We start from the raw sequence: 14,664 nt of genomic DNA, 5'->3' as shown, positions 1-14,664 counted from the left end.
CAACGATACCTATTTAACACAACACTACAACAAACTATACAAACATTTTTTGACAAAAACAAGCTTTAATAAGAATAATTCTAATTAGAATACTAATATGCTTCCCCTGTCACATATGATTAGTCTACAAATGCTCTGCATGGAGAATGAACTCAGGGAGCAGCCTCATTCGTACTTACGCTGTCCAACTGGGGCTGGGTATTGCCACTGATTTCCCAAAAATGATTTGACTCTGATTAACAATGTTTCGATTCGATATCCCATTTGATTCGATTCAATATCGATTCAGTTAAGAATACCAATTTTGATTGGATATGAAAGATATTCTCAGAAAATTAAAGCTGTAAACTGTGCAACTCACTTGGTGCATTATTAAAAATAGTAAGGTAGACCTGTCACGATAGGTTGTCCCAGAAATTATTGTAATAAATGATATTGTTGTCATCATTTTGAAACCATTTCATACCACTGATATAATGATAATATCATAGCATGATAATAAGAACCATAACAAAGATCAATCAACTTTTAATTCTTGAATTAGAATTGAAAACATGAAAATAGGGCTGCAGCCTGCCACCAACTAGTGACACCAAACTTTTCTACGCCTAAGCACACATGCAGGTGATAGGCTACGGTGAGGACGCTTTGAACTATGTCGTGAATGGACAATCCTGCAATTAAACACAACACTGAAGAAAGATTTTTAATGATACAGGAGTAATTAATTTAAAATATGTTAAAAAACAAGTTCAACAGCCCGGTTTGCTTCAGTACATGGACAAACTCTGATGACCTGGAGACAATGGCCTGGATGTCCTCTGAGTAGAGTTTGGGTTTTTCGACAGCACCTGAAGGCAGCAGCAAATTATTTCCCCCATGGGGGACCTGAGTGTGTACGTGTGTGTGTGTGAGTCTGTGATTCTGAGAGTGTGTGTGTGTGCGTGTGTCTGTGTGTGTGAGTGTGTGTGCAAGTGTGTGTGTAAATGTGTGTGTGTGATTATGTGTGTTTGTGTGAGAGTGTGTTAGTGTGTAAGTGTGTGTGTGTGAGAGTTTGTGTATGAGTGAGTGTCTGAGTCTGTGATTCTGAGAGTGTGTGTGTGTGTGTGTGTGTGTCTGTGTGTGTGTGTAAGTGTGTGTGTGTAAGTGGGTGCTTGTGTGTGTGTGTGTCTGTGTCTGTGTATGTGTGTGTGTATGTGTGTGTGTGTGAGTGTGTGAGTCTTTGATTCTGAGAGTGTGTGTGTGTGTGTGTGTGTGTGTGAGTGTGACTCACATGACTCTTCCCTGTGTCCAACCAGCAATTCAGAAATCAGCACATTCTGACGGGGGCGAATGAAATAAACCGGATTGGCAGATTCAAATGGCACAGGATCAAGTTGACCAATTGGGTGGCCTTTGATTTTGTCCCCATAAGGAACATAAATACACACAAATATAGAGGTCCCCACATCGACGTTAATACCTGTAAACACACGCACAGTAGATGAAAGGTGGAGTTAGTGAGAGGGGGGCGGTGTTAGAGAGAGGGGCGGTGCATCGCTGAGGGAAACCACTGAACAAACTCACCTTCCGCGTCTATGTTTTTCACTTTTCCTGAGGACTCGACTAAAACATGAACAACTGCTAATTATTTGACGTTGATGGTGAAAAACCAAACCCTGTGTGTGTGTGGAGGAGGTGAACCCGCAGCAGAGCTGAGCACAGGAGCACGCACGGTAGGATGACACTCACACAACCATGTACCTGTGGCAACTGTGTTATATATGACCTGTCTCTTACAACACATTCATTTGAACTTTTATAAACTATTTCTGTGTAATAAAAGCACAGCAAATTGAATTTACAGTCGTGAATTCATATTATCAAGTCAATATTGATAATTCTCATGATAAATGCCACATTATGATTTCTTAATGTGTAAAGACTGGTTTATTTTGCTCCTGACCAAAGTAATACGAAGGATACATTCGTAGAAACATTTAAAAATAAGTTGAAGGAGAAAACTAATACAAATAAAGTAGATGGATCTGTGTAAAATAATACAATTGAAATAGATGTAAAACAATGATGGCATGACTTTGTAAAATAGTGGAGTTTAAGGCACTTGTGAATGAAAATGTTTTCAGTCTTATTTTAAAAGCTGCAGTGGAGGGAGCTGTCCTCAGACCGTCAGACAGTTGGTTCCTGTGCTGTGCTGCACAGTGAGCATCACGACCAGAGAATCCTTTTCACTTAGATAAACGATGTGTCATAGGCAACATATGGATATGTATGGAACTTTGTTTTATTGCCATTAAATTACATTGCGATAATTGCTGTTGTTGTTTTATCACCCAGCCATATATGAGCATTTTCACTATCTGGATGTGTGGCTGCTGTCAGCGGACAGGGAGAATATAGCTTTTCCTGTCTGTTAACAAACAAGTCATTACTCAGAAATCCAGAGGCACTTTTTTATTTTCGGGAAGTTTTGTGGTTTTCCACCTGAGGCTTGTTTCTGTGTGTCGAGAGGCATCCTGTTTCTCAGTCCCACACATGGGTTCATTTATCTCCTGAATATTAATCACCAAAGATTTTGAGAAAAGTCCCCTGTGTGGGAGACACGCTGTCGTACACGTGAACGTGTTCCCATTCAGACCAGCAGCAGACGACTGGGTTAGGTTAAATACCAATGTGAAGAGGATGGAGACAGATTAAAGGGAAAAGGCTGAAAAATGAGGGGGAAACACAACACATGCAGGTGCATTGCATGGTAGAATAATTCATGAACAGCCGGTCGTGCTCTGTGGCAGCTGTAAAAATGCTGAATAGGTGCAGTAGATTCAGATTTTGGATCGAGACGACGAGAGGAAAAGATCTGAGTGACTTGCCACGCGCGACACTTAAGCTCCAGTTTCAAAGCGTGGCTGGCGTTTGAACAGGAACAGTGGCTGAAGTGACACAACAGAGGAGCAGCTCAGGTGACTGAGAGTGTCGGAACAGGATGCGATCAGACTGCATCAGCAAGATCAGCCACACACAGAGGGTTATTATTGTACAGCTGCAGCGTACATATACAACCCTCAATACACAGATGGAGGCCCATTTCAGTTCACCGGTGTAAAAACCACACTGGCACTGATCAATAGAGATGTGGAAAAGTACGTGATGCGGTCCGATGAGTCATCCTCCACCATATTCTCTCCCCGTGGGTGGGTGCATGTTTGGTGTACACCAAAAGAACAACTGAAGTTATGACACATATAGTGTTGGGCCCCTATGATGAAAGATTCCATCCTGAATGGAGGGGTCTCTTCCACGCCACAGGTCAGTAGAGGTCATGGAATGATCGGATGGGTATGAAAGTAACGTGAATCACTCGCTGTGGACTTCACCATCACCAGATTTTAACCCAACTGAACATTGATATGTTTCAGCACCGTCATCAACACACCGAACGAATGGAATACCTTTCAGAGGAATGGTGTTGTAGTTTGTGCACTTGCAATCAGATATTTCTCTTCAGTCATTTTTATCACTCTGTTCTTCTTTTCTTTGACAGATTTTTAGATGCAGCTTAAATCAAACACACATGGACGTCAGGAGGAAGATATCCTATGATGCTGCCGTCTTCAGTTCACTCGGCTTCAGCACCAAATAGGTGAGTGTGATAACCAATGTGGGGAAAGACAGAAGAAAGCACCATGCACCACCCATCTTTCTACGGCAGTATGCGTATGTACAGATGCAGTTTGAACTCCCTGCAGTAGAAATCACACTTTGATAAGAAATGATAAAGAACAGAGCAAACTGTTCAACAGGCATCAGGCGTTAAGTAGCAGCTCCACAGTTCAACAATCCTTTACGTTCGTTGAACGACAGATTCTTTACGCTATTTTAACAACTGACACTTCACGTTAGTTGGAAGACAGATTCTTTACGTTAGTTGAACGACTGATTATTTATGTTAATTTAACAACTGACACTTCACGTTAGTTGAACGACAGATCGTCTACATTATAATGTGATGAAGTTTCTTTGTCTGTCACAGTCACGTCAGTCACCTGAGCAGATACAAAAGCTGCCATTACAACACGCCTGAAGAAGACGATGAGACCATGAGCATCAAGGAGCAAGAAGTCAGGGTTGTCACCATGATGGACTCCACCTCAAAACATGATGGCCAGCGCCCTCTAGCAGAGCACGCCACCTTCGCTGACGACTCCCTGTTCAGCAGACAGAGTCTGGACACAGAGCACGAACACTTACACAACCACAGACCTCTGTCTGTGCCCGGCCCGAGCTATTTCTCCTACCGGCATCCTCACAGTTTGCCGGCTGGGTACAATCAGCCCACTCCGTTTCCCAGCCAGGTTGAAGGGCAGTGGTCGCACCCGAGCTGTGCCAGCAGCTGCTCGGTGTATCCCAACAGCCTGTCGTCGTACACTGGCCAGAAAGATTACTCCAACTTCTCTGGAGAGAGCTGCCACTCCAGGTACAAGTGCACCACTATGAGCAGCCTAGAGCAGCCGCTCTCATTACGCTCCAACCCGCCTTCGGCCGACTTGCGTCACCACACCTTGTCTCCGTACGCATGCTCGCCGCAGGGAGCAGCCTGCTGCGCTCAGTGCCATGTAGACACCTTTACCAGGGGGATCATGGTCCACAAACCCCCCGGACCCCAGTACCACCCAGGGCACAGCCCGTACTGTGAGTGTTGATGTGTTTATCAGCCCTGACACAGACTCATCCTGTGTGTCAGCTACAGAGAATAAGACAAGCAGTAACTTAGTCATCTTTTTTTAATCATGCTACAGTATCACACGATGAAAACCCATGAATTCTGAATTTTCTGCTTCAGATCCGGGTGACTGCAGACTTCAAGGAGTTGGACACACACAGACGTGAGACGCTTTTTCATTATTATTATAAGTCTGCCTCACACAGACATATCTGAGTTCCACAGTACATTCTGCATCTTTCTTACTCTAATTAAAAATGTTCTTTCAGTGGCCACAACTCTCCAGCTAAAGAGAAGCACCCTCCTTACAGCACACTGCTGTCTCTGGAGCAGAGTGAGTGTCAACATCGGCACATGATCACATGACTGATCGAGCTGCCGTCAACTCCTTTAACTTACTTGCTCTTGTTTCTGTCGAACGCAGGGAGGGTGTTTGTCACCTACGAAGCTGACAACGACAAGCACGTCAATGAGGTCATCAACTTTGTCGCCCTGCTGCGACACAACGGCTTTGATACGCATGTATGCTCAGGAGCTGTTCAGTAAAGATTGTTAGATGTGCCGGCTGCGTGTTAACCTCCTGATGTCTGTTTGTTTCAGATTGACATTTTTGAGCAGCAGTTCAGGAGCATAAGCAAGATCGACTTCATGGAGCGATACCTCAGTGAGGTAAAAACCGCCAGATTAATCTATTAATCTTATCTAAGTGGATAAGAAAAAGATAAACCGCTAGAAACTGTTTTGATGTTAAAATGTGGCACTCTTGGGAAGGTGTTGCTTCACCATTAAATTTATTTCTGCAAGAGGGAACATGTTTCAAGAGTAAAGTGTGGCAGGAAGAGTAAGAGCAACTCACTGACACGTAGAACTGTTGATAAGCCGTCGTGTTGTTGTCCCCTATGCAGAAAGAATACCTGATCATCATCATCATCAGTCCCAAGTACTACGAGACCGTGACAGCTTCCCCTGTCAGCCTGGAGAACGACGAAAGGACCTTCAACACCGTCTACATACACAAACAGGTCAGAGTCCACAGTCACATGAGAAAACTTAAAAAAAATAAGTTGCTTTCTTGTGATTTTTATTTCTGTTTTTTTTCTGTGTTTGTTGTTCAGCTCCAAAATGAGTTCATTCAGAATGGAAGCAAGAATTTCAGGTTCATTCCCATTTTGTTCCCCGGGGCTAAAAAGGTTAGTTTACTGCTGTGAAACACATACCACACACATGCACGCAACCACAGTAACATGTCATGAGGGCTTTGTTGTGATATAATTAAACCTCAACCGTTTCACAATCTGCTCGCTGTGCCGTGTGTTTTGTTTCTGTGATCACAGTGTCACATCCCCAACTGGCTTCAAAACACCAACGTGTACGCTTGGCCACGTGACAGGGACGACATTCTGCGGCGGCTCATGAGGGTCGAGAAGTATAACCCACCTCCGATCGGGGAGCTGCCAACCATTGTTTCCATCCCCATATAGAGACCTCGGACCTGGACTGAAATCCAAAACTTTCTCTCTCGACAGCTCCAGGTCATTTTTCCAGGGGAGTGGGGATCCATCATAAATGTACAGGATTGTTTTTTTTATTTTACTATGTGACTGTGTAGATTGTATATTGTTGTAATGTGTCGGGTGCTGTGTGAACTTTTCTCCTGGGATGTGTTGCAGAAGTGTAATTAGTTCTTTTAGATTCCTCGCAGAAAGTGTAAAATTGAGACTTTTAACAAGCTTCTTTGTCTTTGTTTGTTTCTTTGTCATTTGAAGAAATGTTTGAATGAAAGATTTGTTTTTATGTTTTATTGGGACGCACACTCGCTCATGTGCTACTAATAAATCCAGAAATCTCTGTATTTCTGTCTGTCGTTTTCATTTTCTTGACATCAAGTCATCTGATCGACTGTAAACTTGACAGCTGTGTCGCTGGTGACCCTGAAAAGTGCAGCGTTGTCTGTGATGCTCTTTTGGACGAGCCATTCTCGAGACCGATAGATGACACCACAGAGGATTTTTATGTTCCCATGTTTAATGGACAAAAACATAATTACTAGTATAATTTAATTTAGACGAGATCTGAGGTATGAAATAGTAAGATGATTGTATATAACAGTCGTTCAGTAGGGCCTTTTTATTTGATATGTAAACATTGCCCCCCCCCCCCCCCCTGGTACACACTGCCTCACAGATAACGATGAGATTACATCGTTCTTATTGCGGTTGTTGCTTGAAGAGAAAAATAAACAACGCAGTGTTCAAAAATAACTTTTTATGGCATCTACTGCATGGTACATGTTTGAAGAGAAGACAGATGTGTCTTCTATGAGTGTTTTAAATTTGACACCCTGCTATAGTAAAAAACATCACAACTATATATTTTCTTTTGTCCAAGTCAAATCTTGAATCCTGATCAGAACAAGATTATTTCAGTCAGACAACTCACGGTCAAACATTTATTGCAGCAGTAGAACAGGTTTAGTGTTTGATGTCTAGGCTCCAACTTAATCACTCCCCCATATGATTACACAGGAATGATGGGAGTGATGAGCAAATACTTGTAACCCCCCCTTGGATCCTACAGGTGGATGCTGGGGGGGGGGGGGGGGGGGGGGGCTGAAGCAACTGGTAGCAATACTGCAGCAGCAATGCGAGCAAAGGGGATGATGGGAAATTTCTCTCTGCTTAAATAGACCACCTGATAAGGTGGGTGCGCATTATAGATGGTTGTGGTGAGTGAGGTATGTCACAGGATGTATGTCACATGATTGGAGCAGCGCAGCTCGAGTTGGCTGCCTGAACTAGCTCGCAGGCGTCGCTCCTTTATTATTTTTTTTCAGCTCAATTTGAAATATATCTTGGTTTACAGGTGCAGCTGTGATTTAGACCCAATTCAAGCTGATTGTCTTCTACACGTATGGACACGAAGGAAACCACTGAAACCAACAACGATTTGTTCTGTACTCATGTGAAACAGGGTTTGTATTTGTGAAAAATGAGTTAAAACAAGCAGAAACTTATGTTACTTCATGTTATTTCATGTTATTTTAGTCTGTGAAGTTTAGTCGGTGAAGTTTAGTAATAAAATAGTCAAATACCAGACAAAGGTTGATGTTACAGATCATAATTGATTTTCTTCATTGGAACTAATCTTTGTGGATTTATTTTAAAACGAAATACCTAAACTATTGTAATAATTGAAATCTGTAGTGTTGAAAGGTGCTTGCAGGTGAAAAGTGTTTTTGCCTGCATCACGTCTCCTCTGGAAACACAAATAGAGACGTATTTGTTGAACTGGCCCAACACTTCTCAGTAAACCTCACACAAGCACAGACCTGGGACTAGTTTGGCTGCAGGGCCATTGAGGAATTTTTCAAATAGTGAGCAGCATTTTTCTGTTTGGGAGAGAGCCATGAGAACAGGACAGTCAAAAGTGTCCCCTGCTATTAAGCACAGAAGTCGTTGACACACCGGTGGGTCGTGGAATGTTTGTATGTCACCACAGTTTCAGCTGAGCCGCTCGTCAGAGAATCAGAGAATCGTAGTGACACTAAACTTCTTCCCGGTACCTGGTGGCTTACTTGAAAATGCTCAAACAGGATGTTGCATGTAGATAAGTAGCTGACACAGCTATCTGCTGGCTGTGTGGTAGGCCTTCTGACGCACTGGCAAGTTCAGAGTCAATTGGGTCATCGTTCATCACAACTGGTTTGTGGTCATAGAAAAAATGAAAAAGTGTGTTACACTGTGACACATTTAAAGAAAATGTATGTGTGTGCAAAATGTGATGTGCTCTTCATCCCTGCACACGTCCATCACTGAATAAATCCTGTGTCACCTGCGTTTGAAACATCACTGATAAAAACTGAAGCGTCGAGACATGGTTTAATTGTTTTATCTTCACAAGAGGTAACACTGCAGATGTTCATACAGACATCATAAAAAAATCTGAATACAGTGTTTCATATATTCATCCATATATTGAAAAGTACATGAAATAATATTAATTTTAATAACATAACAAAGGAACAATGACATCAGTAATAAAAGTGGATTACAAAGTGACATTTTGATGTAAATAATTCTTAAGAATTAGGTAACAGAAAACAGAAATCAGACAATAGCTCCATTTTACTGCATGTAAAAACACTGAAGTGCTATTTGTTCAAAGCTACAAAATACACTTAAAAAGGAGGAAGCGATTTTTTTTAAATTTCCTTCAAGGAAAAGTACTATAAAATAAGTTACAGTACAGTGAAATTGTCCAAACCAACTTTTGATCCCGTCTTCCAGCCTTTTTGTAAGCACAAACAAAAGAAGTAACTCAGACACGAGTGAAGAGATTCGGTTTCCTTATGAGAGGCGTCTTCCCCCCCAAGAGGAAATGAACAGTTGTGTTGTTTGTCAAGAGCTGTGTGTCTAGTGTGTTCATGTTCTGAAGAAGAGCCGCACAAACACGTCTGAAAATGTGAATCCTTCTAATCCTCAAATCACCTGCGTGTCGCTCCGCACGTGTCCTCGGTAGAAAGAACTTTGTACTTCATGAGCTCAGAAAAAAAATTGACAAATACTTCATGTTAAGTCACATAATACAGAGGCAAACTCTCATACATCGTCGGCTGGTAAAGGAGGTATGTTGAACCTTGGTCTTGTGAAAAAAGCCATCTTCTCTCTGTAGACAAAAGGAAAAATAAACAGTTTCATCAGTTTTATTTCGTTAATTAAAGGGATAGTTCACCCAAAAATGAAAATTCACTCATTATCTACTCACCACTATGCCGATAGAGGGGGGGGTGAAGTGTTTGAGTCCCAAAAGCACAATGGTCTGATGTGATCCACACGCAAAACGTGCAAAAAGTGATCACAACTTCAATTGTATTGGATCTGGCTGCAACACTGTTGTGCTTTGTGGACTCAAACACTTCACCCACCCCTCCATCGGCATAGTGGACAGAACAATTATGTACTTTCTACATCAGATATTCAAATGGCGAGATTGCCAGTCTAACACTAGTAAATTAAAGAGTGTTGGATCATTGGCTGTCTGCAAGTAAACCTGCAACAAACAAACAAGCCACACCCCTCCTGACCTCAAGAAGCTCTATTGGCCATCGTTCTTTTGTTTGTTTGTTCTCGTGCACGTTCACAATGATGCAAACAAAGCAATAAACTCTCCTGTAAATATTTTCCACACCATCTCGCTGACTGATGTGTTAATAGTGTGCTGATAAGCCAAGCGATGTGCCAGAGAAGGCAGGGCAGACGATGAACGCTAGCAAGCAAACAAACATGGATGTAAACAAAACAGGTTTGAAAATAACTTTCTCTGCATATGAAAATCTGCAGTATGCTGATATTTTTATTTTTATTTTATTCTTTGTGCTTTGACAACTGATCTTAACAAACTTGGTGAGGGGAGTGTGGATGGAGACCAACATTCCTGTGAAGGGTTTGATCTTGAAATCATATCTAATCCACATATGTCTGTCACATTAATGAAGCTTTAGACAAACTAACTCAGGTTTCGCTGTGACCCAGGGAAATAAGGCTCTTAAGAGTGTGACGGCTGACTGGTAGTCAAACCAATCCCAACCTGAATGTCTGCACAGGCAAGGGCTCCTTGTGACTCTGTCCCCTCATCTGCAGAACCTCTTTGGAAGCCTTCCTCATCCTCCTCTCCACCGCCTCCTCCTGACGCTGCTCCTGCTTGCTTTGGCCGGCCTGTGGAGCGACAACACAGTCAACTGCTGCTGGTTGAGGCCGATTCTCACGTGTGAAGTAACCACAGCAGACTCCAGTCTCACCTGTCTCTGGGCCTCTCTGAGCAGGCAGCGGAATCGCTCATCCCTCAGGGCCCAGTGGGGGAGCTCGGTGGTCTCCCTGCCTTGCGGCTCCTCCAGTCGCAGCTTCAGCTCCCTGAGGGCGTTCAGCTCCTCCATCAGCTGCCTCTGACGCGTCCTGCAGGCCTGGAGATCCAGCTCCAGGTCCAGGGAGGTACGGGTGGGTTGTTCGGCCAGGGAGGAGCGGTATGACTGCTGCTCACGCAAACAAACACACCTCAGAAACTCAACCCTAAACTCTCTGTGACATGTATTCCTGAGGAACAAAAGTCAGACTCTACCTGTTTATATCGCAAAGTTCTTCTTTCCAATGTGTTTCTGACAAAAGGCGATTTCTTTGGTAACGTCGAGCTGTCACTGTCGCTGCGATATAACTGAAAGGTAGAATTCAATTGTATGTAGAGATTCTCACAGGGCTGTCACAACAAATATTTACAGCAAAATCGTAAGTGTCAGATAAAAGAAACTGATAACAGTGTTGTCCAGGCAGACTGCGAATTAAGGCCGTTGTGATAGTTTCCCCTTTTTGCAAAAACTTACCCTGCAGACGTACTGACTACGAGCCCCGGGAGAGAAGGTCTGAGAGCGAACAATGGTGCTGCCGCGCATAAAGGGGGAGGCGTGACCCCAGCGTCCTCCCCTCTCTTTGGGCCGAACTCGCACAGGCTCTGGGAACAGGCCTTCTGTCATGGTGGCCTTCTCCACCTGTGGATCAGCAACAGTTTTGTGCATCTGGACCACAGACTGAGCAGCTACACACTCCCACCACTGTCCTCCCTTACCTTTACTGTACAGAGCTTGCTTGTTGTCTGATCACAGCGCCCTCCAGTGGTGATGCAGATGCCCTCGGCACACAGTCCCTCTAAACAGGGAGCTGTGAATGCTATGCTGTTGCTGCAGCCACTGTCCACTGACTCTGCCTGCCAGCTCCTGCAAAATACAGCGTTGTCACGAAAATGAATTCATGCTGGAGGCAGAAAGAAGTTTGTTTTCTGTTGGACAGGAGATAATTTGGCTCGAGCTAAAAAAATGTCACCTCTCAGATGCCACCTCCCCTGGCTCGTCCTTCTTCTCCAGCCTCTGCAGCTCCAGCCCGGTGCCCTGCTCCTCCAGATGGGTGGTGGTGGTACGTGACAGCAGCGTGCACGCATTATCCTGTAATGTCACATCGCAAACTATCACCAACTTCACACTGCCGACATTCCTCCGCTCTCCTCTGGGAGTAGTAGGTTGAAGCTGTGGTGTGAAGGCTTGCTTGGTTTGTGAGACACATTCTTGTCAAATACTCAATTTAACGAGCTCCACAACTAAGGACCAAGGGCTAAAAGCTGCTTAGCAACAGTATGACAGGGAATTCCTCCCAAGAGCCTGATAGGTTTTACAATTTATTGCAGGTATTTAAAGCAACAAATCATTTTATACAAGATTACAGATTGATTTGGTACTGTGCCAGCAGGTGGATGCATAAGAATACACTTTCTATTCCTGATCAGGTTTAGCACAACCTGGTACACAGCCAAGCCCTCTACATGGTTTTCATTCATATCTGAGCTGTCTTTATGTATATTTTCCATAAACTACTGTTTACTTTTGGCTTTTCAGTTCTAAAGATTCTTTACATGAAACCTTCCTAGATGGAAAATCTCTCTTTAAAGTAAATATTCTCAACGAAAAGCTGAATGAGAACATTTTAGCAATGATTATCTGCTTCACTCTCTTGTAGTGTACCCCAAGGTTCCTGTCTAGGTCCTATTTTATTTGCATATATGTAACGCCACAGAGATCTTTTTATAAAGTAAAGTATTATTGCTAAGCCACAGCCATACTTTCCTACACAAGAGTAACACTGGAGCTTCTTAACATTATTAATAATTAATCCTCATTCTTTATGTATTTATTGTTTTCTTTGTTTGTAAAAGTCATGGTTTTTGTATTTCAAATTTCTCTGTTAAGCACTTTGGGCTAGACACTCCAATGTTCTTCTTCATTTCCATTTCTTCTGGTGCCAACACCTGAGATCACTTTCAATGTCATCATGCTGTATCTACACTCCCCTTTTTTCATATATACAGAATAAAAAATACACAGTATAGGTGTGTGGGTTTACCATGGCTCTGGGCCTCTGCTCTTCTTCATGGCCTTCCTGCTGTCTTCGATGGCAGAGGTTCTTCTGGTCAGGCCTCGGCAACTCTGTCCCGCTCAACATCTGGACTCGCAGCCAGTGGTAAACCATCTCTGCACTTCCTTCACAATCTGCCAGGCTCACCTGGGTCGTACCCTGCATTTTCACACAGACAGTTTAATTGTTGAATTTTCTGCTGATTTAGAGAATCTGACATCAGCAGGATCATTGCATCTGATTTTCTTCAGCAGTACCAGTAGTTCCTCCTGAGCCTGAGGTCCCAGCGAGCAGACCGACAGCTGCAGGGCACACACCGCCAGGGCGTTTGCAGGGACAGGAATGCGGAAGCCTTCGTTGAAACTCATCTGGGGCTGCGGCTCCAACGCTGTACAACAGTAAAACGCACAGGCCCTGCCGGCGTCCAGTGGAATCAAGTGCACCTTCACATACCTGAGCGTGAACAGAGCAATATTTCACAACATGAGATTTATAGTTCTTGATGACAGAACAACATAAATGTGTCACTGGTTGTCAGTTACAATTTGCTCAACATCAATATGTGGAGCTACACCAAGGCTCAGGATGAACTATCTGAAAAATATTTGACTTCTATTGTTGAAAGAACGCCACAAGGAATAGTTGCAACATTAATCAACCTTTAATCATCAACATGAACTCTAAAGTACTCACACTTTATATCCATCTCTCACAATGGACCTGTTTAGGTTCTTGAGCTGTAGCAGGTGAAGTCGTAGAGACTGAGAGTTAGACTCCCACCTGTAGAGAGGAAAAATGAACAGAGGATGTAGAGTTAGATACTAACAGGGAACAAGCAGCCACCCACATGCAGTCTACACAAACAGTTTACTCACAGCAGTCCCAGTTGGATCTGGGCGGGGTCGCTCACAGATGTCAGCTCTTTCATGTACGACATCTCCTCTGACTCCTCCGGCCTGTGGGAGGAACGTCAAAGAGAGAAATAAACAAACGGTTTAACTTTTAGTTTAATGAACTTTAGATATTCCTGGGACCCAAACACCATGATAAGTTCTACTTTCTTCAGGCCACTAAAATGTCTGTGTATTGTGATATTACAACTTAATTTTAAGATGATTAAGACTATTTTTGCAGTCACTGACGACTGATAGTGTGATGTGATTAAATTCCACTGGGACAGGAAACAGAAATCCCTCCACTACAAATGCTCAAACACAGAGGTGTTTACTTTCGGAGTTGCAGTTTTCTCCTCGGTCACTAGGTAGCACAGTTGTTCCAGAAACCTTATCAATGCAAAATGTCGAGCTGGAGACATGAACTGTAGTGGGAACCACTGCAGAGGCGGTTGGAAGTGTCTGTCTGTTTTTCTGTGGACATATTTTGTCACTGTGATAGCATCACAACTGGAGCAGCTTTGGCTCAGGAGGTAGAGCGGGTCGTCCTCTAACCTAACGGGTCGGTCAGTCTCCCCATTCCGACTAAGATACTGAATTGCCCCTTATCGCTGAGTCTGCGGTTTGTGCTGTGTGATGGAGAAAGTGCTGCACATAGATACACAGTATAAATGTGTGTGTGAATGGGTGAATGTCAAAACTCTACAGTAAAGTGCTTTGAGAGGTCATCAAGACTGCTAACTATATAAATACAGACTATTTTTCAGTCACAAAACTCCACAGGTATGAAGTTCGGAGATGGGTGTGGTCCCACCTTTAAATATTGTCTACTCGTGAAATAATGTGGTAATGACTACTTAGCACTCATGTCTTGGAGCATCAACATCAAGATGGTCTCTATAAATGTTCTGTTTCAGCAGTGTTGGAGTGGACGTCCTCTCACCTTCGACCCCAGGCTTCAAAAACCCCACTGTCTGTGGCCAGAGCGTCCTCAGACACTCCTGCAGAGACTCTCCTGGCCCTCCTGCCACTTCTGTTGGCGCTGTTTCCTCTCAGAGTCACTCCTTCAGAGAAAAAGACATCCAGTTAATCGTCAGGT

The 14,664-nt window shown here is 43.4% G+C and overlaps 2 protein-coding genes across 2 annotated transcripts in view; one reads left to right on the top strand and one right to left on the bottom strand.

Moving 5' to 3' along the window:
• The first annotated feature begins 1,524 nt into the window (after positions 1 to 1,524).
• traf3ip2l (TRAF3 interacting protein 2-like) lies at positions 1,525 to 6,445 on the top strand. Its single transcript, XM_034582818.1, has 10 exons — positions 1,525 to 1,715; positions 3,542 to 3,640; positions 4,031 to 4,689; positions 4,841 to 4,883; positions 4,990 to 5,054; positions 5,145 to 5,242; positions 5,321 to 5,389; positions 5,626 to 5,742; positions 5,836 to 5,910; positions 6,055 to 6,445. Exons 2-10 carry the CDS (start codon positions 3,597 to 3,599, stop codon positions 6,199 to 6,201), a joined length of 1,317 nt encoding a protein of 438 aa, XP_034438709.1. The 5' UTR covers positions 1,525 to 1,715; positions 3,542 to 3,596; the 3' UTR covers positions 6,202 to 6,445.
• Positions 6,446 to 8,592: 2,147 nt separating this feature from the next.
• The window catches only part of wwc3 (WWC family member 3), a 30,795-nt gene continuing 24,723 nt past the window's right edge, over positions 8,593 to 14,664 (bottom strand). Inside the window, exons 12-23 of the mRNA XM_034582815.1 lie at positions 14,509 to 14,629; positions 13,548 to 13,628; positions 13,366 to 13,452; positions 12,930 to 13,125; positions 12,661 to 12,831; positions 11,590 to 11,708; positions 11,336 to 11,483; positions 11,094 to 11,258; positions 10,835 to 10,927; positions 10,518 to 10,748; positions 10,307 to 10,434; positions 8,593 to 9,385 (exon numbers count right to left, since the gene is read on the bottom strand). Of these exons, the coding sequence (XP_034438706.1) occupies positions 9,319 to 9,385; positions 10,307 to 10,434; positions 10,518 to 10,748; positions 10,835 to 10,927; positions 11,094 to 11,258; positions 11,336 to 11,483; positions 11,590 to 11,708; positions 12,661 to 12,831; positions 12,930 to 13,125; positions 13,366 to 13,452; positions 13,548 to 13,628; positions 14,509 to 14,629 (1,607 nt within the window). The 3' untranslated portion in view covers positions 8,593 to 9,318. The remainder of the gene's footprint in view (positions 9,386 to 10,306; positions 10,435 to 10,517; positions 10,749 to 10,834; positions 10,928 to 11,093; positions 11,259 to 11,335; positions 11,484 to 11,589; positions 11,709 to 12,660; positions 12,832 to 12,929; positions 13,126 to 13,365; positions 13,453 to 13,547; positions 13,629 to 14,508; positions 14,630 to 14,664) is intronic.

The sequence above is a fragment of the Hippoglossus hippoglossus genome, chromosome 4, assembly GCF_009819705.1.
Source record: "Hippoglossus hippoglossus isolate fHipHip1 chromosome 4, fHipHip1.pri, whole genome shotgun sequence".
Lineage (NCBI taxonomy): Eukaryota > Metazoa > Chordata > Actinopteri > Pleuronectiformes > Pleuronectidae > Hippoglossus > Hippoglossus hippoglossus.
The sequence above is the reverse complement of the archived record's forward strand: the minus strand, read 5'-3'. Positions and strand labels throughout refer to the sequence as shown.